Source organism: Chiroxiphia lanceolata, chromosome 4 (genome assembly GCF_009829145.1).
Source record: "Chiroxiphia lanceolata isolate bChiLan1 chromosome 4, bChiLan1.pri, whole genome shotgun sequence".
Classification (NCBI taxonomy): Eukaryota; Metazoa; Chordata; class Aves; order Passeriformes; family Pipridae; genus Chiroxiphia; species Chiroxiphia lanceolata.
Genome location: NC_045640.1, coordinates 6,665,568 through 6,689,271, shown reverse-complemented (window position 1 = coordinate 6,689,271; position 23,704 = coordinate 6,665,568). Strand labels below are relative to the sequence as shown.

The 23,704-nt window shown below is 58.3% G+C and overlaps 5 protein-coding genes across 6 annotated transcripts; all 5 read right to left on the bottom strand.

The window, feature by feature from the left end:
* Positions 1–7,555: 7,555 nt before the first annotated feature.
* Positions 7,556–10,734, bottom strand: LOC116786388 (inositol 1,4,5-trisphosphate receptor-interacting protein-like 1). Of its 2 annotated transcripts, none has more exons than XM_032686932.1 (2): positions 10,090–10,734; positions 7,556–7,683 (listed from the first exon to the last, which is right to left on the bottom strand). In XM_032686932.1, the coding sequence occupies exon 1, from the start codon at positions 10,702–10,704 to the stop codon at positions 10,132–10,134; it is 573 nt and encodes a 190-aa protein (XP_032542823.1). In that variant the 5' UTR covers positions 10,705–10,734; the 3' UTR covers positions 7,556–7,683; positions 10,090–10,131. The 2 variants fall into 2 exon arrangements, 1 of the variants encoding a protein (XP_032542823.1); XR_004356909.1 differs by having other exon boundaries at positions 7,572–7,658; positions 10,055–10,734.
* A 1,640-nt stretch (positions 10,735–12,374) lies between these two features.
* LOC116786387 (inositol 1,4,5-trisphosphate receptor-interacting protein-like 1) lies at positions 12,375–14,042 on the bottom strand. Its single transcript, XM_032686931.1, has 2 exons — positions 13,927–14,042; positions 12,375–13,492 (listed from the first exon to the last, which is right to left on the bottom strand). The coding sequence occupies exon 2, from the start codon at positions 13,487–13,489 to the stop codon at positions 12,554–12,556; it is 936 nt and encodes a 311-aa protein (XP_032542822.1). The 5' UTR covers positions 13,490–13,492; positions 13,927–14,042; the 3' UTR covers positions 12,375–12,553.
* Positions 14,043–15,061: 1,019 nt separating this feature from the next.
* LOC116785636 (inositol 1,4,5-trisphosphate receptor-interacting protein-like 1) lies at positions 15,062–16,463 on the bottom strand. Its single transcript, XM_032685471.1, has 2 exons — positions 16,348–16,463; positions 15,062–15,913 (listed from the first exon to the last, which is right to left on the bottom strand). The coding sequence occupies exon 2, from the start codon at positions 15,908–15,910 to the stop codon at positions 15,062–15,064; it is 849 nt and encodes a 282-aa protein (XP_032541362.1). The 5' UTR covers positions 15,911–15,913; positions 16,348–16,463.
* A 632-nt stretch (positions 16,464–17,095) lies between these two features.
* Positions 17,096–18,884, bottom strand: LOC116786431 (inositol 1,4,5-trisphosphate receptor-interacting protein-like 1). Its single transcript, XM_032687006.1, has 2 exons — positions 18,769–18,884; positions 17,096–18,335 (listed from the first exon to the last, which is right to left on the bottom strand). Exon 2 carries the CDS (start codon positions 18,330–18,332, stop codon positions 17,397–17,399), a length of 936 nt encoding a protein of 311 aa, XP_032542897.1. The 5' UTR covers positions 18,333–18,335; positions 18,769–18,884; the 3' UTR covers positions 17,096–17,396.
* A 632-nt stretch (positions 18,885–19,516) lies between these two features.
* Positions 19,517–21,306, bottom strand: LOC116786430 (inositol 1,4,5-trisphosphate receptor-interacting protein-like 1). Its single transcript, XM_032687005.1, has 2 exons — positions 21,191–21,306; positions 19,517–20,756 (listed from the first exon to the last, which is right to left on the bottom strand). Exon 2 carries the CDS (start codon positions 20,751–20,753, stop codon positions 19,818–19,820), a length of 936 nt encoding a protein of 311 aa, XP_032542896.1. The 5' UTR covers positions 20,754–20,756; positions 21,191–21,306; the 3' UTR covers positions 19,517–19,817.
* Between the last annotated feature and the right edge of the window lie 2,398 nt (positions 21,307–23,704).

Sequence of the window (23,704 nt, the reverse complement as noted above, 5' to 3'; positions counted from 1 at the left end):
GAGAAGGAACGACTCTCACTGTGCCCTCCTACCCTTTGCTCCACTCAGTCGGCACACGCTGCTTGCAAACCAGGGTGATGGGTTTGGGCTGGATCTGATCAACTCTCTGCTTATTGCACACAGGTTTAGCAGAGTGAAATACTGCCATAGGCATGTCTGGAAGAGTATTCTTGAATAATATATGTATTATATGGTACAAAAGTTAATGCAGCTGCTTGTGTCAGGATCCAGCCTGGCAGCGGGACAGTGGGAGCAGAGAGCTCTTTCGAAAGGCACTTTCCTCCCCTCTAGCCTCCTCTTCCTCTTTCCTGCTAAGCACCACTGATGTTGTGTCCTAACTCAGTGCTGGCATTTAAGCCCTGCATTAAGTCAGTATCAGATCCTCATCATGTCTTTCTTTTTTTTTTTTTTTAAGCCTGTTTTGTCTTCAAAAACAGCCTTCGCAAGCCCTGGCCTGTCCCCCAGCCCTGGCACATTTTAGGGCTAGGAAGTGATTTCAGACAGCTCTGACAAAGGGGTGGAAAGACCTGGGTTTTGGCGTTTTCATTCATGAAAAGCAGCAAGGGCCAAATCAGAAGCAGGTGAATAAGCTGCACATCTGTGATATCCTCAGCATGTGTTGACTCACAGCCCTAAAAAGGGAGACAGGGACCATTGGGGTTATGGGTAATATGCAGAGAGGTGGTGGGAAGGATGGGGATGCAGACAGAAATGTTTCAAGGGGGACACTAAAGAAGGCACAGAGGTACGAGGGCTGAAGGCATTGGGAATTTAGGACATCTCATTCGGGGTCCTCCAGCCTTCGTTGTCCCCTCTCTGGCCAGTGCTATTCAGAACGCTGCAGAGCTGTGTTCACCACCAGCCCTTTCTGATGTTTCCAAAGTTAATCCCGTGTATTGATCTTTCCCAGACACTAAAACCTCACCTCAGGGTCTGGCATTTTGTTCTAGCAATTAATTATTAACTCTCTCGCCTCTCTCTGCGGTGCAACAGCCTGGCCACTTGGAAAACTGGGTGGACCCAGGGCCCACCCAGCAAGTGCAGGGGAGGGTGGAGAGGGTGGATGTTGACCTGGTGGTGTCAGGAGAGCTTGAGTCTCAAGGCTGTGCCAGCATTTGCCATTCAAATCTATGAAGCAGATCTTATAAGAAGGGGAAAAAAATAATCCGTACCTGGGAAAGGCACCTTCCTGGCAGCTCCCACCAAGCCAGAAGGACAGTGGATGGGATGGGGTGGCTTGAGAAGGCCAGAACCTTGGGTACCAGAACCTCTTGGTCAAAACTGTCAGCAGGAGGTTGTTGGTCACAAAAGCGGCTCAGAAAACACTCTAACTCTGATATATCCATAGCTACAACCCAGCTTGATGGTTTGATCTTTTTTGTTTTGAAGGCCTGTGGTATCTAGTTTTCCATCTTTCCACTGACAAGAAATCCACTGATTTGCTTATCAGAAACTTAGATCATTAATGCTTTCCTTCTGTTCATTCACCCATGTCTTTTTCAATCTTCCAAGTTCTTTACTACTAATTAAATGAAGTATTTCCTTCTTTATATTATTAATGATCCCAGATATTCATGATCTGAGGCTACCTGATACCATAAGATTTCTTAAAGGTAACACATTTTGAGTTTACTTTGTTTTCTGCCTTTAATGATCTGAGTTCTTATGTTAAAATCCTTAATGGTAACCATCACAGTACAAGACTTCTTCTTTAAAAAACAAATCCCAAGTATTTTCAAGAAATTAAACCTCTCAGAGAATCCCCCAAATACCACATTACATATCTATGACTGTTATCACCACTGTGGCTTTTTAAAAGGGGGAAGCTGTCACGACTGCAAAATCAAACTCAAAACATGCACAGAGTTAGAAAGTTTCAGTTCCTTCACTGCCCAGAAATTTGAGGGTAGCTGTGAGTTCACAGGGCTGCTTCAGCTGAGTGAATCCCCACGGTGAAGGAAACAGCCTATTCGGAGCTCATGGGCTTGTGGAATCACCAGCTGGCCAAGGAAGGGGATTGTCCCGCTCTGCTCTGCACTGCTGCGGCCTGCCCTGGAATATTGTGGGCAGGTTTGGGCACGACAAGGGAAGGAAAATATCGAGCTCTTGGAGAGCGTCCCAAGGAGGGCAATGAGGGTGGTGAAGGGCCTTGAGGGGAAGCCGTAGGAGAAGCGGCCCAGGGCACTTGGTCTGTTCAGCCTGGAGAAGAGGAGACTCAGGGGACACCTCCTTGCAGTTCCAGCTTCCTCCTGAGGGGAAGATGAGGGGCAGGCACTGCTCTTTTCTCTGGGCTGAGCAGTGACAGGAGCCCAGGAAATGGCCTCCCGTTCTGTCAGGGAAGGCATCGCTTGGACATTAGAAAAAGGTTCTTCAGCCAGAGGGGGGTTGGCTCTGTAGGGATAGGTACAATTTTGGAAGAATTTGTGACCGAAAGCTAGAACTCGATTTCCCTTTGCAAGACTGCAAAATGCCTTCTCCGATGGGTTGGATGTTTCTTTTTCCCTTCCTTCTGCATTTCCGAGTAAGTTGCAGGGAGAAACTGTACGCAAGCTCTCTCCCTGCTATGCCGAGAGAGAAGATGTTTGCAGACATGTGCAAGGCCTCCTGGGGTCAGCGAGGGTGGGGGAGGAGAGAGAGAAGATACCAAAAGCCTTGGAGAAGGCGGGGCATGGCCTTTGGCCCCTGGGGGCCCTTTGCCCCTTTGCGTACAGCGTCCCCGAGGAGTGGTCTTGCGCCTGAAAGCAACCTTTTTTTCATCCTTCCACTGCTTTGGCAACCTTGGGAAGAATACCTGCATATGTTTTAGCTTACAGGTAGTGGAAGGGGCTACTCAAGGAAGTGGTCCCAGCACCAAGGCTGCCAGAGTTGAAGAAGGATTGGCATGCTACTCTCAGGCACATGCTGTGGCTCTTGGGGATGGTCCTGCGCAGGGCTAAGGCTTGGACTGGAGGATCCTTGGGGGTCCCTTCCAACTCAGCACATCCGGTGGGATTGCGGGTGGTGTCCTGGGCCCCCATCCCCCAGCGGGAAGCGCCGCAGCTCCGCCTCAGTGACGGCTCTGCCCCCACAGCAGGGAGGGTGCAGACAGCCACCAGCTCCAGGGGTGCCCTGGGGGCTCATCAGCCTCTGGCAAGTAGCTCAGCCACCAGACCCACTCAGCTGACAGACTGTACAAGTTTCGAGCTGGCTTCCCGCCAAGTCCCCGAAACCCGACAACAAGGACCTGCTTTCCCAGAGAGCAAAGGGAAGAAAAATGACCTAAGCAGCCAAAGCTATAGCAAAAAATATATATATATATTTATATGAGACAGATATATACAATGAGAATGCTATACACCATAATAGAAATCCTAAATAGCTCCCCAAAAGGGGAGACAGGAAGGGAGAAGGGAAAAGGACAAAAAGGGACAAAGACCAAACAAGTCTACACAATCTAAAACTCAGCAACCAGACAACTGAAGGTGAATTAGCAAAATCTCACCACTTCCCTTTGAACAAGCAGGATGGCTAGACACAGCCCAGCACTCTCCCCTCACACGTGGCAGATAACAGCAGTCGCTGTAGGCCTCAGCTCCAGATAAGCCAGATCGAGACAGGGACCCACTGTTCTCGAACTTCACTGTAAAGGAAGAGAGCAAGGTCCCTCCTGCTGGCTTTATTTATACCTCCAGTTGCGTAAATGAATAGCATGGAATACTTCCGTGATCACCTTCCTAGTTCCTTCCTGGTTACAAGCTGGTCTCCAGGAAGGCCTAGAGTGAAACCATCACATTCTCCACCCCTTATTGCATACTGTTTCTTTACGTAACACCTATATATGGTGTTCATCTATATCTCGTGCATATACATATACATATATACATATAGTCCATGTTTGGTCTCTCGGTGCAGTTGTCTTGTCGTTGGAAATCAATACCGACATCAGTTCAGTTCAGTCCAGATCTTTGGTCTCCTCAGTCAGAGTTGCGGTTCTGATTTTAGGGCTGTTTCGTCATTCTGAGCTGTCTCATCACTGGATATTGGCATCAGCTTAGTTCAGGTCTCTCTCTCTCTCTCTCTCATCTGGTGACTGGCTTCCTGTAAAAACACAACTCAGGACATACAATTAGTTTTTTCCCAAGGCTAAATTTCCTTGGGGCACACATTGGATCACTCCATCCTTCCTCATTATCCACCACGTATGTCCTGGCCCTTGAGCAAAGACAATCCCACGAATGGGTTTGTCTTGACCTGAGGCAGGGGTAACCCAAACAGCTTTCCCTAGCATTCCCCTCAAATGGACTGCTGGAACTTTATCTCCATCAACAATCTGGAGGGATTCTGCTTGTGCAGGGCCAGCTCGATTAACAGAACCCCTGGTGTCAACTAGCCAGGTAGCCTTGGCTAAGTTCTTATCCCAGTTCTTGTAAGTTCCCTCACCTAATGACTGTAGAGTCATCTTTAACAGTCCGTTATATCTTTCAACCTTCCCAGCAGCTGGTGCATGATAAGGAATGTGGTACACCCATTCGATACCATGTTCCCTCGCCCAATTGGTGACTAATTCATTTTTAAAATGAGTCCCGTTGTCCAACTCAATACGTTCTGAGGTCCCGTGTCTCCACAGGACTTGCTTTTCAAGGCCCAGAATGGTATTCTGGGCCGTTGCGTGGGGCACTGAAAAAGTCTCTAACCATCCGGTGGTTGCTTCCACCATGGTAAGCACATAGCGTTTACCTTGGTGGGTCTGTGGCAGTGTGATATAATCAACCTGCCAGGCCTCCCCATATTTATACTTCTCCCATCGTCCACCATACCACAGGGGCTTCAGTCTTTTCGCCTGCTTAATAGCGGCACAAGTCTCACAATCATGGATAACTTCAGAAATTAAATCCATGGTTAAATCCACCCCTCGGTCTCGTGCCCATCTGTGGGTGGCATCTCGGCCCTGATGACCGGAAGCATCATGGGCCCATCGAACTAAAAACAACTCTCCCTTCTGCTGCCAGTCTAGGTCTACTTGTGACACTCCCATCTGTGCAGCTCGGTCCGCTTCTCTGTTGTTATCGTGTTCTTCATTAGCTCACTTCTTGGACACATGGGCATCTACATGGTGGACTCTCACATTCAGACTCTTCGCTCTGGCAGCGATGTCCTGCCACAAGTCAGCAGCCCAGATGGGTTTTCCTCCACGCCTCCAGTTCATCTTCTTCCATCGGTCTAACCATCCCCATAGTGCATTGGCTATCATCCACGAGTCAGTGTAGAGGTAGAGTCTTGCCGTGGGGATAAGCTCCAGGGCATGGAGTGTTGTAGTGGTTTGGATCTTGTTTTCCCCCAGAGGCTCAGAAAAGTGGTAGACCCCAAGGGGTGGAAACCCCTGGAAGTTTTGAAATTCTGCCCAATAGACGCTCCTGCAAAAATGTAAACATATCACAACCCGACCGGAAGAGAAGAGTTGTAGTTTTAGGTCAGAAGAAGTAGCCATGTTGTGAAAGCCACGAGGGAGAGGGCAGGAGCCCTCTGGGGGGGGGCCTCTGCCCCCCCAGCCCCAGTTGGGGACTGCAGAGACTTAGAACAGTGTTAGACTGGACTAAGTGTCTGTAGTTAAGTTGGGAGATGCTTTTCCACTGTGAGCAGCAACCAGAGATACTGAAAGCCACGGCAGCCAGCACTGACCGGAGGAAAAGCGGCGACGCAGAGCCAAAAGATAAGAGAGCAGCAAAACAACCATGCAGCAAAGCAGGCAGAACTTCTGCAAACCTGAGAGAGAAAGAACGGCAGCAGAGAACAGAACTAAGTTTCTACAGAGAGAAAGCTTGGGGGTAAGAACTGCAAAACTCCCCTAAACTTCCTTGGAGATCCCTCCAAAAATGGAGGGGGTGGACTCTTACTGATTAGAAGTCCTAGATGGAGTAAAGGAGCTAAGAAGCTCAGTCGTCCTGAGAGCTCAGCCAGGACGGTGTGTGGAGGTTGACCTTGAAACCCTCCCTTGCTGCAAGCTACAAAGAAGCTCGCAGCCATCTTTGAGGCAGGGCACAGGAGCTCTGCAAGGGGCTGAGTCCCCTGAAGATAAGGACTGTTGCGAAGACCCCCTGTGCTTCGTGATATGACATGGTGATAGCGCCCTTGTCCTGGGAAACGCAGCCCACGGAAGACCCCTCGTTTGGAGAGACAAGTGGCCGAAGGGGATACCCCCTCGTGTGTGCTGGCAGAGATCCAGCTATCAGCTACTGCAAGAAACAGGAGAGAGAGCCTGCTGCCTTAGAGATATTGCTGCTCTGAAGAAGGGATCTGTCTCTTCTTTCGTCCTAGACTTTTATTTGGAGAAGAGATCTGATCCATTGTAAATACTTATGTCATAGTAGAGATAGCTAAGGTTGTATATAATGTGTTATAGTATTTATTTGTACAGTCATTGTAATATATTCCCTTTCCCCCATTTTGGAGTCTGGTGTGTTTTGTCTGGAAAAACCCATCTCACATTAGGTTGAGATGTGGGAGGGGGAATGGAGCTAAGGAATTTGGATTTTGGGACTATCTCAAACCATGACACAGACACATCCCGGACCCTATCGCAAAGGCTCTGGCAAGGCAGTGGGAGCTGCCACGCAAACCTGCAGCCACCCAGCTTTGGGGCTGCAGGGAGTGCCAGAGCTGGTGCTGCTGTTGGACGGCAGCAGAGGCAGCAACTGTGCAGGTGTGAGCAGGTGGCTGATCTGCTGCGCCTGCTGGTGGAGCTGCGAGAGGAGCTAGAAAGGTTCCAAAGCATCCAAGAGGAGGAGATGCACTGGGGGAGTCATACTCTGGCCTCCCGGAGACTGTAGCAGTGCCACGAGAAAACAAAAGGTCAAGGGTGTCCTGCACCCTGCACTCAGCAGGCTGAAGGAAGTCGATGAAAAGAAAGGGCTGAATGGAGGCCTCCTGCTGGGGGCAGGAGGCAAAAACCCTCATTTCCAGAGTCACAGACTGTTTAGGGTTGGAAGGCACCCTAAAGACCACAGAAGTTGCAACCCCCTGCAACGGGCAGGGAAACCTTGCGCTTGACCATCTCGCTCAGACATGGCACCCTGAAGAAGAAGGGAGCCCCCAAGATTTGGAAATGCTCATGCTCCAAAGGAATGCCCAAAGTCACAAGGTCCACAAAAACTCCGACTAGTTTAGAAGTAAATTGAATCCTTGGCATGGACGTTGGTCTGTTAGTGCCTGAGCCACTGGAGAAGCACACAGCAGTGGGCTTTAGAAAAAGGGCTCGGGTGCAAGGGAAGAGAGAAGGCAAGGGACGAATTCACGAGGCGAGGGAGAGAAAGAGAGAAAGAAGAGAGACAACTCCCCAGGCAGCCCCAGCCCCAGCCCCAGCCCGGCAGTACGAGAAACAGAAAAGGCCTTGACACTGGGCAAGCTCTGCTCAACCTTTCTCTTTATTTTCAAGTTGGAAGCAGAAAGGGAGCAAAATACAACCCCATGTGGAGTAGATGCAGAAGATGGAAGCCTATCCTGACTATCTACCTTAGCCTAACTCTCCCCCAGCCTAAAGCACCCCTTGGGAAAAAACTACCTTAAAATCTAACCCCCTGCAAGCCTAAGGCCATCCTAAGCCTAACTCTACCCCAGCCTAAACCAGCCCTTGGAAAATCTAACCCCACCCTTAATCTATCCTACTCTACTCTTATCCTACTCTATCCTACTCTATCCTACTCTATCCTACTCTAACTCTAGCCCAGACTAAAGCAGCAGGTGGGAGAGCTGCGGGTGCCTATTCCAGCACCAGGAAGTTGCCTGGCCGGCCCTGCCGCACTGCCAGGAGCAGCTCAGCGCAGAGCTGCACCTGGCAGGGGCCGGTCAGCAAGAGCCTGCAGGAGCGGGAGGAGGGCAGCAGCTGGAGCTTCCAGTCGTGCCACTGGGGCGAACGCTCCCAGGCTGCTTCCACCAAGCTCTGCACCCAGCCGGCGGTTTTCTCCACCTCCAAGTGGGAGCCCGTGCAGAGGGTGCGTAGCAGGCGCGAGGGCTGAGCGTCGTGCGTGGGGTGGACAAAGCACGACGTCTCCCCCGTCGTGCTGGAGCACGAGCACTCCAGCACCACCCGGATGTTGGAGCACCTCTCTGGCACATGCCTGCCGCCGGGCGGCTGCAGCTGGAAAGAGTGCCTGGGGGGTGGCCTGAGGAAGACGACCAGCTGGTAGATGATCTGGTGCCCCAGGTCACTCCAGGACTCGAGGGTGCCCTGCTTCTGGGTGGCCGGGTGCAGCTCTGGCATGAAGGTGTTCTGGGAGAGCACCTGGCACACCTCCAGCAGGTCCCGCACCAGCTTCTTCAGGGTGCGGCCCATGTAGGGCAGTTCCTGCAGCGGTGACCGGCTGAGCTCCGGGAAAGGCCTGACAGCCCCGGCTGCTGCGCCCAGCTCTTCTTCCTCCTCTCCTGGCCAGCTGTCCCACTGACGGCGCCAGGCCAGCCAGCAGAGCACAGCTGCTGCAGCCACCCAGAAGAGCCAGTGCTGCAAGATCCACAGGAGTGGAACTTCTTCCAGGGCCCTCCTCCACTCGACTTCCTCCCACAGCTCGCTCATCTTCTGCTCCACAAACATCTGCCGTCTCTTCATCCGCTCCGCAGCGACTGCATCGCTCGGGCGATCGTGGGTCGGCTCGGGCAGGACAGCCAGCACAGCCAGGAGGAGCACAAGTGCTGAATCCATGGCCTGCAGGAGATGGGAGACAAGTTTGCTCAGCGGCTTGGGGCGGGAGGGAGCACGGGCATCAAGGCTTGAGGGAAGGCAGCGCCTGGCCGCAGACAGCACAGGGCCCATCCTGCCCCAGCCCGGAGCCTCCTTGTCAGTGCCTGGCTGGGCTGTGCCCCGGCAAAAGGCAAGAGACACCCGAGCAGAGCCTCCCGAGACCCCATCCCTGCCACACCACGGCATCCCATGGAGTCAGGGGCGGCCAGCCCACCCCCAAAGCCTCTTTGTGCACTTGCCACCACAGAGAGCCCTGAGCAGCTGTGTGCCAGGCCCCAGGGGCACAACTGGGCCCCGCTGGGAGGGACTCAGCTTTCGCTCAGGGCTACAAACCCCCCCCCCCGGGCATCATCCCCGCCCCCCATCCATCCCAGCCTTCCCCCTGCATCTGCACTCACTGATCGCCCAAGTCCAACTGCCCTGGGGCTGCCCGCTGTTGTCCTTAGGGACAGCTCCCATCGTGACCTGTCCTCTGTGACGTCACAGCCGCCAGAGACACCAGAGTCACGCAGCCAACAAGGCCCCGCCTTCACACCGCTCCCCTCAGCAGCACTTGCTTCTGACCATCAGCACCCCAGTTCCAAAGCCAGCGGGCAGGAGCTCCCTGGGGGTCTCTTGCCAAAGTGGGCAGCCCCAGCCACTCCCATGGCCAGCCTTGGCAGGACAAGCCTGTGACCGTGAGGACACGGGTGCAGAGCTGCCGAACCTCTGCCCAGGACGTTGCCCTGCCGGCTGGGCCTCCCCCGGGCTCTGACAAGTGGCACCACAGCACCAGCACAGCTCCGGCCACTTGGCTTCCCGTCCAATCTTTGGGCATTTCAATAAAGCTTTGGACACCGTTTCTCATGTGATCCTTCAGGACCAAGTGTCCAGCACACAGCTGGAGAAACACAGCTTGCCGTGGTGAGCACTCGGCTCACGGCTCCAGCACAGACGGGGGAAAAAGGGTGCAAGGGAAGAGAGAAGGCAAGGGACGAATTCACGAGGCGAGGGAGAGAAAGAGAGAAAGAAGAGAGACAACTCCCCAGGCAGCCCCAGCCCCAGCCCCAGCCCGGCAGTACGAGAAACAGAAAAGGCCTTGGCACTGGGCAAGCTCTGCTCAACCTTTCTCTTTATTTTCAAGTTGGAAGCAGAAAGGGAGCAAAATACAGCCCCATGTGGAGTAGATGCAGAAGATGGAAGCCTATCCTGACTATCTACCTTAGCCTAACTCTCCCCCAGCCTAAAGCACCCCTTGGGAAAAAACTACCTTAAAATCTAACCCCCTACAAGCCTAAGGCCATCCTAAGCCTAACTCTACCCCAGCCTAAACCAGCCCTTGGAAAATCTAACCCCACCCTTAATCTATCCTACTCTATCCTACTCTATCCTACTCTAACTCTAGCCCAGACTAAAGCAGCAGGTGGGAGAGCTGCAGGTGCCTATTCCAGCACCAGGAAGTTGCCTGGCCGGCCCTGCCGCACTGCCAGGAGCAGCTCAGCGCAGAGCTGCACCTGGCAGGGGCCGGTCAGCAGGAGCCTGCAGGAGCGGGAGGAGGGCAGCAGCTGGAGCTTCCAGTCGTGCCACTGGGGCGAACGCTCCCAGGCTGCTTCCACCAAGCTCTGCACCCAGCCGGCGGTTTTCTCCACCTCCAAGTGGGAGCCCGTGCAGAGGGTGCGTAGCAGGCGCGAGGGCTGAGCGTCGTGCGTGGGGTGGACAAAGCACGACGTCTCCCCCGTCGTGCTGGAGCACGAGCACTCCAGCACCACCCGGATGTTGGAGCACCTCTCTGGCACATGCCTGCCGCCGGGCGGCTGCAGCTGGAAAGAGTGCCTGGGGGGTGGCCTGAGGAAGACGACCAGCTGGTAGATGATCTGGTGCCCCAGGTCACTCCAGGACTCGAGGGTGCCCTGCTTCTGGGTGGCCGGGTGCAGCTCTGGCATGAAGGTGTTCTGGGAGAGCACCTGGCACACCTCCAGCAGGTCCCGCACCAGCTTCTTCAGGGTGCGGCCCATGTAGGGCAGTTCCTGCAGCGGTGACCGGCTGAGCTCCAGGAAAGGCCTGACAGCCCCGGCTGCTGCGCCCAGCTCTTCTTCCTCCTCTCCTGGCCAGCTGTCCCGCTGACGGCGCCAGGCCAGCCAGCAGAGCACAGCTGCTGCAGCCACCCAGAAGAGCCAGTGCTGCAAGATCCACAGGAGTGGAACTTCTTCCAGGGCCCTCCTCCACTCGACTTCCTCCCACAGCTCGCTCATCTTCTGCTCCACAAACATCTGCCGTCTCTTCATCCGCTCCGCAGCGACTGCATCGCTCGGGCGATCGTGGGTCGGCTCGGGCAGGACGGCCAGCACAGCCAGGAGGAGCACAAGTGCTGAATCCATGGCCTGCAGGAGATGGGAGACAAGTTTGCTCAGCGGCTTGGGGCGGGAGGGAGCACGGGCATCAAGGCTTGAGGGAAGGCAGCGCCTGGCCGCAGACAGCACAGGGCCCATCCTGCCCCAGCCCGGAGCCTCCTTGTCAGTGCCTGGCTGGGCTGTGCCCCGGCAAAAGGCAAGAGACACCCGAGCAGAGCCTCCCGAGACCCCATCCCTGCCACACCACGGCATCCCATGGAGTCAGGGGCGGCCAGCCCACCCCCAAAGCCTCTTTGTGCACTTGCCACCACAGAGAGCCCTGAGCAGCTGTGTGCCAGGCCCCAGGGGCACAACTGGGCCCCGCTGGGAGGGACTCAGCTTTCGCTCAGGGCTACAAACCCCCCCCCCCGGGCATCATCCCCGCCCCCCATCCATCCCAGCCTTCCCCCTGCATCTGCACTCACTGATCGCCCAAGTCCAACTGCCCTGGGGCTGCCCGCTGTTGTCCTTAGGGACAGCTCCCATCGTGACCTGTCCTCTGTGACGTCACAGCCGCCAGAGACACCAGAGTCACGCAGCCAACAAGGCCCCGCCTTCACACCGCTCCCCTCAGCAGCACTTGCTTCTGACCATCAGCACCCCAGTTCCAAAGCCAGCGGGCAGGAGCTCCCTGGGGGTCTCTTGCCAAAGTGGGCAGCCCCAGCCACTCCCATGGCCAGCCTTGGCAGGACAAGCCTGTGACCGTGAGGACACGGGTGCAGAGCTGCCGAACCTCTGCCCAGGACGTTGCCCTGCCGGCTGGGCCTCCCCCTGGCTCTGACAAGTGGCACCACAGCACCAGCACAGCTCCGGCCACTTGGCTTCCCGTCCAATCTTTGGGCATTTCAATAAAGCTTTGGACACCGTTTCTCATGTGATCCTTCAGGACCAAGTGTCCAGCACACAGCTGGAGAAACACAGCTTGCCGTGGTGAGCACTCGGCTCACGGCTCCAGCACAGACGGGGGAAAAAGGGTGCAAGGGAAGAGAGAAGGCAAGGGACGAATTCACGAGGCGAGGGAGAGAAAGAGAGAAAGAAGAGAGACAACTCCCCAGGCAGCCCCAGCCCCAGCCCCAGCCCGGCAGTACGAGAAACAGAAAAGGCCTTGACACTGGGCAAGCTCTGCTCAACCTTTCTCTTTATTTTCAAGTTGGAAGCAGAAAGGGAGCAAAATACAACCCCATGTGGAGTAGATGCAGAAGATGGAAGCCTATCCTGACTATCTACCTTAGCCTAACTCTCCCCCAGCCTAAAGCACCCCTTGGGAAAAAACTACCTTAAAATCTAACCCCCTGCAAGCCTAAGGCCATCCTAAGCCTAACTCTACCCCAGCCTAAACCAGCCCTTGGAAAATCTAACCCCACCCTTAATCTATCCTACTCTACTCTTATCCTACTCTATCCTACTCTATCCTACTCTATCCTACTCTAACTCTAGCCCAGACTAAAGCAGCAGGTGGGAGAGCTGCGGGTGCCTATTCCAGCACCAGGAAGTTGCCTGGCCGGCCCTGCCGCACTGCCAGGAGCAGCTCAGCGCAGAGCTGCACCTGGCAGGGGCCGGTCAGCAGGAGCCTGCAGGAGCGGGAGGAGGGCAGCAGCTGGAGCTTCCAGTCGTGCCACTGGGGCGAACGCTCCCAGGCTGCTTCCACCAAGCTCTGCACCCAGCCGGCGGTTTTCTCCACCTCCAAGTGGGAGCCCGTGCAGAGGGTGCGTAGCAGGCGCGAGGGCTGAGCGTCGTGCGTGGGGTGGACAAAGCACGACGTCTCCCCCGTCGTGCTGGAGCACGAGCACTCCAGCACCACCCGGATGTTGGAGCACCTCTCTGGCACATGCCTGCCGCCGGGCGGCTGCAGCTGGAAAGAGTGCCTGGGGGGTGGCCTGAGGAAGACGACCAGCTGGTAGATGATCTGGTGCCCCAGGTCACTCCAGGACTCGAGGGTGCCCTGCTTCTGGGTGACCGGGTGCAGCTCTGGCATGAAGGTGTTCTGGGAGAGCACCTGGCACACCTCCAGCAGGTCCCGCACCAGCTTCTTCAGGGTGCGGCCCATGTAGGGCAGTTCCTGCAGCGGTGACCGGCTGAGCTCCGGGAAAGGCCTGACAGCCCCGGCTGCTGCGCCCAGCTCTTCTTCCTCCTCTCCTGGCCAGCTGTCCCGCTGACGGCGCCAGGCCAGCCAGCAGAGCACAGCTGCTGCAGCCACCCAGAAGAGCCAGTGCTGCAAGATCCACAGGAGTGGAACTTCTTCCAGGGCCCTCCTCCACTCGACTTCCTCCCACAGCTCGCTCATCTTCTGCTCCACAAACATCTGCCGTCTCTTCATCCGCTCCGCAGCGACTGCATCGCTCGGGCGATCGTGGGTCGGCTCGGGCAGGACGGCCAGCACAGCCAGGAGGAGCACAAGTGCTGAATCCATGGCCTGCAGGAGATGGGAGACAAGTTTGCTCAGCGGCTTGGGGCGGGAGGGAGCACGGGCATCAAGGCTTGAGGGAAGGCAGCGCCTGGCCGCAGACAGCACAGGGCCCATCCTGCCCCAGCCCGGAGCCTCCTTGTCAGTGCCTGGCTGGGCTGTGCCCCGGCAAAAGGCAAGAGACACCCGAGCAGAGCCTCCCGAGACCCCATCCCTGCCACACCACGGCATCCCATGGAGTCAGGGGCGGCCAGCCCACCCCCAAAGCCTCTTTGTGCACTTGCCACCACAGAGAGCCCTGAGCAGCTGTGTGCCAGGCCCCAGGGGCACAACTGGGCCCCGCTGGGAGGGACTCAGCTTTCGCTCAGGGCTACAAACCCCCCCCCCCGGGCATCATCCCCGCCCCCCATCCATCCCAGCCTTCCCCCTGCATCTGCACTCACTGATCGCCCAAGTCCAACTGCCCTGGGGCTGCCCGCTGTTGTCCTTAGGGACAGCTCCCATCGTGACCTGTCCTCTGTGACGTCACAGCCGCCAGAGACACCAGAGTCACGCAGCCAACAAGGCCCCGCCTTCACACCGCTCCCCTCAGCAGCACTTGCTTCTGACCATCAGCACCCCAGTTCCAAAGCCAGCGGGCAGGAGCTCCCTGGGGGTCTCTTGCCAAAGTGGGCAGCCCCAGCCACTCCCATGGCCAGCCTTGGCAGGACAAGCCTGTGACCGTGAGGACACGGGTGCAGAGCTGCCGAACCTCTGCCCAGGACGTTGCCCTGCCGGCTGGGCCTCCCCCTGGCTCTGACAAGTGGCACCACAGCACCAGCACAGCTCCGGCCACTTGGCTTCCCGTCCAATCTTTGGGCATTTCAATAAAGCTTTGGACACCGTTTCTCATGTGATCCTTCAGGACCAAGTGTCCAGCACACAGCTGGAGAAACACAGCTTGCCGTGGTGAGCACTCGGCTCACGGCTCCAGCACAGACGGGGGAAAAAGGGTGCAAGGGAAGAGAGAAGGCAAGGGACGAATTCACGAGGCGAGGGAGAGAAAGAGAGAAAGAAGAGAGACAACTCCCCAGGCAGCCCCCGCCCCAGCCCCAGCCCGGCAGTACGAGAAACAGAAAAGGCCTTGACACTGGGCAAGCTCTGCTCAACCTTTCTCTTTATTTTCAAGTTGGAAGCAGAAAGGGAGCAAAATACAGCCCCATGTGGAGTAGATGCAGAAGATGGAAGCCTATCCTGACTATCTACCTTAGCCTAACTCTCCCCCAGCCTAAAGCACCCCTTGGGAAAAAACTACCTTAAAATCTAACCCCCTACAAGCCTAAGGCCATCCTAAGCCTAACTCTACCCCAGCCTAAACCAGCCCTTGGAAAATCTAACCCCACCCTTAATCTATCCTACTCTACTCTTATCCTACTCTATCCTACTCTATCCTACTCTATCCTACTCTAACTCTAGCCCAGACTAAAGCAGCAGGTGGGAGAGCTGCGGGTGCCTATTCCAGCACCAGGAAGTTGCCTGGCCGGCCCTGCCGCACTGCCAGGAGCAGCTCAGCGCAGAGCTGCACCTGGCAGGGGCCGGTCAGCAGAGCCTGCAGGAGCGGGAGGAGGGCAGCAGCTGGAGCTTCCAGTCGTGCCACTGGGGCGAACGCTCCCAGGCTGCTTCCACCAAGCTCTGCACCCAGCCGGCGGTTTTCTCCACCTCCAAGTGGGAGCCCGTGCAGAGGGTGCGTAGCAGGCGCGAGGGCTGAGCGTCGTGCGTGGGGTGGACAAAGCACGACGTCTCCCCCGTCGTGCTGGAGCACGAGCACTCCAGCACCACCCGGATGTTGGAGCACCTCTCTGGCACATGCCTGCCGCCGGGCGGCTGCAGCTGGAAAGAGTGCCTGGGGGGTGGCCTGAGGAAGACGACCAGCTGGTAGATGATCTGGTGCCCCAGGTCACTCCAGGACTCGAGGGTGCCCTGCTTCTGGGTGGCCGGGTGCAGCTCTGGCATGAAGGTGTTCTGGGAGAGCACCTGGCACACCTCCAGCAGGTCCCGCACCAGCTTCTTCAGGGTGCGGCCCATGTAGGGCAGTTCCTGCAGCGGTGACCGGCTGAGCTCCGGGAAAGGCCTGACAGCCCCGGCTGCTGCGCCCAGCTCTTCTTCCTCCTCTCCTGGCCAGCTGTCCCGCTGACGGCGCCAGGCCAGCCAGCAGAGCACAGCTGCTGCAGCCACCCAGAAGAGCCAGTGCTGCAAGATCCACAGGAGTGGAACTTCTTCCAGGGCCCTCCTCCACTCGACTTCCTCCCACAGCTCGCTCATCTTCTGCTCCACAAACATCTGCCGTCTCTTCATCCGCTCCGCAGCGACTGCATCGCTCGGGCGATCGTGGGTCGGCTCGGGCAGGACGGCCAGCACAGCCAGGAGGAGCACAAGTGCTGAATCCATGGCCTGCAGGAGATGGGAGACAAGTTTGCTCAGCGGCTTGGGGCGGGAGGGAGCACGGGCATCAAGGCTTGAGGGAAGGCAGCGCCTGGCCGCAGACAGCACAGGGCCCATCCTGCCCCAGCCCGGAGCCTCCTTGTCAGTGCCTGGCTGGGCTGTGCCCCGGCAAAAGGCAAGAGACACCCGAGCAGAGCCTCCCGAGACCCCATCCCTGCCACACCACGGCATCCCATGGAGTCAGGGGCGGCCAGCCCACCCCCAAAGCCTCTTTGTGCACTTGCCACCACAGAGAGCCCTGAGCAGCTGTGTGCCAGGCCCCAGGGGCACAACTGGGCCCCGCTGGGAGGGACTCAGCTTTCGCTCAGGGCTACAAACCCCCCCCCCCGGGCATCATCCCCGCCCCCCATCCATCCCAGCCTTCCCCCTGCATCTGCACTCACTGATCGCCCAAGTCCAACTGCCCTGGGGCTGCCCGCTGTTGTCCTTAGGGACAGCTCCCATCGTGACCTGTCCTCTGTGACGTCACAGCCGCCAGAGACACCAGAGTCACGCAGCCAACAAGGCCCCGCCTTCACACCGCTCCCCTCAGCAGCACTTGCTTCTGACCATCAGCACCCCAGTTCCAAAGCCAGCGGGCAGGAGCTCCCTGGGGGTCTCTTGCCAAAGTGGGCAGCCCCAGCCACTCCCATGGCCAGCCTTGGCAGGACAAGCCTGTGACCGTGAGGACACGGGTGCAGAGCTGCCGAACCTCTGCCCAGGACGTTGCCCTGCCGGCTGGGCCTCCCCCTGGCTCTGACAAGTGGCACCACAGCACCAGCACAGCTCCGGCCACTTGGCTTCCCGTCCAATCTTTGGGCATTTCAATAAAGCTTTGGACACCGTTTCTCATGTGATCCTTCAGGACCAAGTGTCCAGCACACAGCTGGAGAAACACAGCTTGCCGTGGTGAGCACTCGGCTCACGGCTCCAGCACAGACGGGGGAAAAAGGGTGCAAGGGAAGAGAGAAGGCAAGGGACGAATTCACGAGGCGAGGGAGAGAAAGAGAGAAAGAAGAGAGACAACTCCCCAGGCAGCCCCCGCCCCAGCCCCAGCCCGGCAGTACGAGAAACAGAAAAGGCCTTGACACTGGGCAAGCTCTGCTCAACCTTTCTCTTTATTTTCAAGTTGGAAGCAGAAAGGGAGCAAAATACAGCCCCATGTGGAGTAGATGCAGAAGATGGAAGCCTATCCTGACTATCTACCTTAGCCTAACTCTCCCCCAGCCTAAAGCACCCCTTGGGAAAAAACTACCTTAAAATCTAACCCCCTACAAGCCTAAGGCCATCCTAAGCCTAACTCTACCCCAGCCTAAACCAGCCCTTGGAAAATCTAACCCCACCCTTAATCTATCCTACTCTACTCTTATCCTACTCTATCCTACTCTATCCTACTCTATCCTACTCTAACTCTAGCCCAGACTAAAGCAGCAGGTGGGAGAGCTGCGGGTGCCTATTCCAGCACCAGGAAGTTGCCTGGCCGGCCCTGCCGCACTGCCAGGAGCAGCTCAGCGCAGAGCTGCACCTGGCAGGGGCCGGTCAGCAGGAGCCTGCAGGAGCGGGAGGAGGGCAGCAGCTGGAGCTTCCAGTCGTGCCACTGGGGCGAACGCTCCCAGGCTGCTTCCACCAAGCTCTGCACCCAGCCGGCGGTTTTCTCCACCTCCAAGTGGGAGCCCGTGCAGAGGGTGCGTAGCAGGCGCGAGGGCTGAGCGTCGTGCGTGGGGTGGACAAAGCACGACGTCTCCCCCGTCGTGCTGGAGCACGAGCACTCCAGCACCACCCGGATGTTGGAGCACCTCTCTGGCACATGCCTGCCGCCGGGCGGCTGCAGCTGGAAAGAGTGCCTGGGGGGTGGCCTGAGGAAGACGACCAGCTGGTAGATGATCTGGTGCCCCAGGTCACTCCAGGACTCGAGGGTGCCCTGCTTCTGGGTGGCCGGGTGCAGCTCTGGCATGAAGGTGTTCTGGGAGAGCACCTGGCACACCTCCAGCAGGTCCCGCACCAGCTTCTTCAGGGTGCGGCCCATGTAGGGCAGTTCCTGCAGCGGTGACCGGCTGAGCTCCGGGAAAGGCCTGACAGCCCCGGCTGCTGCGCCCAGCTCTTCTTCCTCCTCTCCTGGCCAGCTGTCCCGCTGACGGCGCCAGGCCAGCCAGCAGAGCACAGCTGCTGCAGCCACCCAGAAGAGCCAGTGCTGCAAGATCCACAGGAGTGGAACTTCTTCCAGGGCCCTCCTCCACTCGACTTCCTCCCACAGCTCGCTCATCTTCTGCTCCACAAACATCTGCCGTCTCTTCATCCGCTCCGCAGCGACTGCATCGCTCGGGCGATCGTGGGTCGGCTCGGGCAGGACGGCCAGCACAGCCAGGAGGAGCACAAGTGCTGAATCCATGGCCTGCAGGAGATGGGAGACAAGTTTGCTCAGCGGCTTGGGGCGGGAGGGAGCACGGGCATCAAGGCTTGAGGGAAGGCAGCGCCTGGCCGCAGACAGCACAGGGCCCATCCTGCCCCAGCCCGGAGCCTCCTTGTCAGTGCCTGGCTGGGCTGTGCCCCGGCAAAAGGCAAGAGACACCCGAGCAGAGCCTCCCGAGACCCCATCCCTGCCACACCACGGCATCCCATGGAGTCAGGGGCGGCCAGCCCACCCCCAAAGCCTCTTTGTGCACTTGCCACCACAGAGAGCCCTGAGCAGCTGTGTGCCAGGCCCCAGGGGCACAACTGGGCCCCGCTGGGAGGGACTCAGCTTTCGCTCAGGGCTACAAACCCCCCCCCCGGGCATCATCCCCGCCCCCCATCCATCCCAGCCTTCCCCCTGCATCTGCACTCACTGATCGCCCAAGTCCAACTGCCCTGGGGCTGCCCGCTGTTGTCCTTAGGGACAGCTCCCATCGTGACCTGTCCTCTGTGACGTCACAGCCGCCAGAGACACCAGAGTCACGCAGCCAACAAGGCCCCGCCTTCACACCGCTCCCCTCAGCAGCACTTGCTTCTGACCATCAGCACCCCAGTTCCAAAGCCAGCGGGCAGGAGCTCCCTGGGGGTCTCTTGCCAAAGTGGGCAGCCCCAGCCACTCCCATGGCCAGCCTTGGCAGGACAAGCCTGTGACCGTGAGGACACGGGTGCAGAGCTGCCGAACCTCTGCCCAGGACGTTGCCCTGCCGGCTGGGCCTCCCCCTGGCTCTGACAAGTGGCACCACAGCACCAGCACAGCTCCGGCCACTTGGCTTCCCGTCCAATCTTTGGGCATTTCAATAAAGCTTTGGACACCGTTTCTCATGTGATCCTTCAGGACCAAGTGTCCAGCACACAGCTGGAGAAACACAGCTTGCCGTGGTGAGCACTCGGCTCACGGCTCCAGCACAGACGGGGGAAAAAGGGTGCAAGGGAAGAGAGAAGGCAAGGGACGAATTCACGAGGCGAGGGAGAGAAAGAGAGAAAGAAGAGAGACAACTCCCCAGGCAGCCCCAGCCCCAGCCCCAGCCCGGCAGTACGAGAAACAGAAAAGGCCTTGACACTGGGCAAGCTCTGCTCAACCTTTCTCTTTATTTTCAAGTTGGAAGCAGAAAGGGAGCAAAATACAGCCCCATGTGGAGTAGATGCAGAAGATGGAAGCCTATCCTGACTATCTACCTTAGCCTAACTCTCCCCCAGCCTAAAGCACCCCTTGGGAAAAAACTACCTTAAAATCTAACCCCCTACAAGCCTAAGGCCATCCTAAGCCTAACTCTACCCCAGCCTAAACCAGCCCTTGGAAAATCTAACCCCACCCTTAATCTATCCTACTCTACTCTTATCCTACTCTATCCTACTCTATCCTACTCTATCCTACTCTAACTCTAGCCCAGACTAAAGCAGCAGGTGGGAGAGCTGCGGGTGCCTATTCCAGCACCAGGAAGTTGCCTGGCCGGCCCTGCCGCACTGCCAGGAGCAGCTCAGCGCAGAGCTGCACCTGGCAGGGGCCGGTCAGCAGGAGCCTGCAGGAGCGGGAGGAGGGCAGCAGCTGGAGCTTCCAGTCGTGCCACTGGGGCGAACGCTCCCAGGCTGCTTCCACCAAGCTCTGCACCCAGCCGGCGGTTTTCTCCACCTCCAAGTGGGAGCCCGTGCAGAGGGTGCGTAGCAGGCGCGAGGGCTGAGCGTCGTGCGTGGGGTGGACAAAGCACGACGTCTCCCCCGTCGTGCTGGAGCACGAGCACTCCAGCACCACCCGGATGTTGGAGCACCTCTCTGGCACATGCCTGCCGCCGGGCGGCTGCAGCTGGAAAGAGTGCCTGGGGGGTGGCCTGAGGAAGACGACCAGCTGGTAGATGATCTGGTGCCCCAGGTCACTCCAGGACTCGAGGGTGCCCTGCTTCTGGGTGGCCGGGTGCAGCTCTGGCATGAAGGTGTTCTGGGAGAGCACCTGGCACACCTCCAGCAGGTCCCGCACCAGCTTCTTCAGGGTGCGGCCCATGTAGGGCAGTTCCTGCAGCGGTGACCGGCTGAGCTCCGGGAAAGGCCTGACAGCCCCGGCTGCTGCGCCCAGCTCTTCTTCCTCCTCTCCTGGCCAGCTGTCCCGCTGACGGCGCCAGGCCAGCCAGCAGAGCACAGCTGCTGCAGCCACCCAGAAGAGCCAGTGCTGCAAGATCCACAGGAGTGGAACTTCTTCCAGGGCCCTCCTCCACTCGACTTCCTCCCACAGCTCGCTCATCTTCTGCTCCACAAACATCTGCCGTCTCTTCATCCGCTCCGCAGCGACTGCATCGCTCGGGCGATCGTGGGTCGGCTCGGGCAGGACGGCCAGCACAGCCAGGAGGAGCACAAGTGCTGAATCCATGGCCTGCAGGAGATGGGAGACAAGTTTGCTCAGCGGCTTGGGGCGGGAGGGAGCACGGGCATCAAGGCTTGAGGGAAGGCAGCGCCTGGCCGCAGACAGCACAGGGCCCATCCTGCCCCAGCCCGGAGCCTCCTTGTCAGTGCCTGGCTGGGCTGTGCCCCGGCAAAAGGCAAGAGACACCCGAGCAGAGCCTCCCGAGACCCCATCCCTGCCACACCACGGCATCCCATGGAGTCAGGGGCGGCCAGCCCACCCCCAAAGCCTCTTTGTGCACTTGCCACCACAGAGAGCCCTGAGCAGCTGTGTGCCAGGCCCCAGGGGCACAACTGGGCCCCGCTGGGAGGGACTCAGCTTTCGCTCAGGGCTACAAACCCCCCCCCCCGGGCATCATCCCCGCCCCCCATCCATCCCAGCCTTCCCCCTGCATCTGCACTCACTGATCGCCCAAGTCCAACTGCCCTGGGGCTGCCCGCTGTTGTCCTTAGGGACAGCTCCCATCGTGACCTGTCCTCTGTGACGTCACAGCCGCCAGAGACACCAGAGTCACGCAGCCAACAAGGCCCCGCCTTCACACCGCTCCCCTCAGCAGCACTTGCTTCTGACCATCAGCACCCCAGTTCCAAAGCCAGCGGGCAGGAGCTCCCTGGGGGTCTCTTGCCAAAGTGGGCAGCCCCAGCCACTCCCATGGCCAGCCTTGGCAGGACAAGCCTGTGACCGTGAGGACACGGGTGCAGAGCTGCCGAACCTCTGCCCAGGACGTTGCCCTGCCGGCTGGGCCTCCCCCTGGCTCTGACAAGTGGCACCACAGCACCAGCACAGCTCCGGCCACTTGGCTTCCCGTCCAATCTTTGGGCATTTCAATAAAGCTTTGGACACCGTTTCTCATGTGATCCTTCAGGACCAAGTGTCCAGCACACAGCTGGAGAAACACAGCTTGCCGTGGTGAGCACTCGGCTCACGGCTCCAGCACAGACGGGGGAAAAAGGGTGCAAGGGAAGAGAGAAGGCAAGGGACGAATTCACGAGGCGAGGGAGAGAAAGAGAGAAAGAAGAGAGACAACTCCCCAGGCAGCCCCAGCCCCAGCCCCAGCCCGGCAGTACGAGAAACAGAAAAGGCCTTGGCACTGGGCAAGCTCTGCTCAACCTTTCTCTTTATTTTCAAGTTGGAAGCAGAAAGGGAGCAAAATACAGCCCCATGTGGAGTAGATGCAGAAGATGGAAGCCTATCCTGACTATCTACCTTAGCCTAACTCTCCCCCAGCCTAAAGCACCCCTTGGGAAAAAACTACCTTAAAATCTAACCCCCTACAAGCCTAAGGCCATCCTAAGCCTAACTCTACCCCAGCCTAAACCAGCCCTTGGAAAATCTAACCCCACCCTTAATCTATCCTACTCTACTCTTATCCTACTCTATCCTACTCTATCCTACTCTATCCTACTCTAACTCTAGCCCAGACTAAAGCAGCAGGTGGGAGAGCTGCGGGTGCCTATTCCAGCACCAGGAAGTTGCCTGGCCGGCCCTGCCGCACTGCCAGGAGCAGCTCAGCGCAGAGCTGCACCTGGCAGGGGCCGGTCAGCAGGAGCCTGCAGGAGCGGGAGGAGGGCAGCAGCTGGAGCTTCCAGTCGTGCCACTGGGGCGAACGCTCCCAGGGCTGCTTCCACCAAGCTCTGCACCCAGCCGGCGGTTTTCTCCACCTCCAAGTGGGAGCCCGTGCAGAGGGTGCGTAGCAGGCGCGAGGGCTGAGCGTCGTGCGTGGGGTGGACAAAGCACGACGTCTCCCCCGTCGTGCGGAGCAGAGCACTCCAGCACCACCCGGATGTTGGAGCACCTCTCTGGCACATGCCTGCCGCCGGGCGGCTGCAGCTGGAAAGAGTGCCTGGGGGGTGGCCTGAGGAAGACGACCAGCTGGTAGATGATCTGGTGCCCCAGGTCACTCCAGGACTCGAGGGTGCCCTGCTTCTGGGTGGCCGGGTGCAGCTCTGGCATGAAGGTGTTCTGGGAGAGCACCTGGCAACACCTCCAGCAGGTCCCGCACCAGCTTCTTCAGGGTGCGGCCATGTAGGGCAGTTCCTGCAGCGGTGACCGGCTGAGCTCCGGGAAAGGCCTGAAGCCCCGGCTGCTGCGCCCAGCTCTTCTTCCTCCTCTCCTGGCAGCTGTCCCGCTGACGGCGCCAGGCAGCCAGCAGAGCACAGCTGCTGCAGCCACCCAGAAGAGCCAGTGCTGCAAGATCCACAGGAGTGGAACTTCTTCCAGGGCCCTCCTCCACTCGACTTCCTCCCACAGCTCGATCATCTTCTGCTCCACAAACATCTGCCGTCTCTTCATCCGCTCCGCAGCGACTGCATCGCTCGGGCGATCGTGGGTCGGCTCGGGCAGGACGGCCAGCACAGCCAGGAGGAGCACAAGTGCTGAATCCATGGCCTGCAGGAGATGGGAGACAAGTTTGCTCAGCGGCTTGGGGCGGGAGGGAGCACGGGCATCAAGGCTTGAGGGAAGGCAGCGCCTGGCCGCAGGACAGCCACAGGGCCATCCTGCCCCAGCCCGGAGCCTCCTGTCAGTGCCTGGCTGGGCTGTGCCCCGGCAAAAGGCAAGAGACACCCGAGGCAGAGCCTCCCGAGACACCCATCCCTGCCACCACCACGGCATCCATGGGAGTCAGGGGCGGCCAGCCCACCCCCAAAGCCTCTTTGTGCACTTGCCACCACAGGAGCCCTGAGCAGCTGTGTGCCAGGCCCCAGGGGCACAACTGGGCCCCGCTGGAGGGACTCAGCTTTCGCTCAGGGCTACAAACCCCCCCCCCCGGGCATCATCCCCGCCCCCATCCATCCCAGCCTTCCCCTGCATCTGCACTCACTGATCGCCCAAGTCCAACTGCCCTGGGGCTGCCCGCTGTTGTCCTTAGGGACAGCTCCCATCGTGACCTGTCCTCTGTGACGTCACAGCCGCCAGAG

Bases quoted from the DNA above. Each gene is read 5' to 3' on its own strand.
- LOC116786430 (XM_032687005.1), bottom strand. From the start codon at position 20,753: ATGGATTCAGCACTTGTGCTCCTCCTGGCTGTGCTGGCCGTCCTGCCC.
- LOC116785636 (XM_032685471.1), bottom strand. From the start codon at position 15,910: ATGGATTCAGCACTTGTGCTCCTCCTGGCTGTGCTGGCCGTCCTGCCC.
- LOC116786431 (XM_032687006.1), bottom strand. From the start codon at position 18,332: ATGGATTCAGCACTTGTGCTCCTCCTGGCTGTGCTGGCCGTCCTGCCC.
- LOC116786387 (XM_032686931.1), bottom strand. From the start codon at position 13,489: ATGGATTCAGCACTTGTGCTCCTCCTGGCTGTGCTGGCCGTCCTGCCC.
- LOC116786388 (XM_032686932.1), bottom strand. From the start codon at position 10,704: ATGGGCCGCACCCTGAAGAAGCTGGTGCGGGACCTGCTGGAGGTGTGC.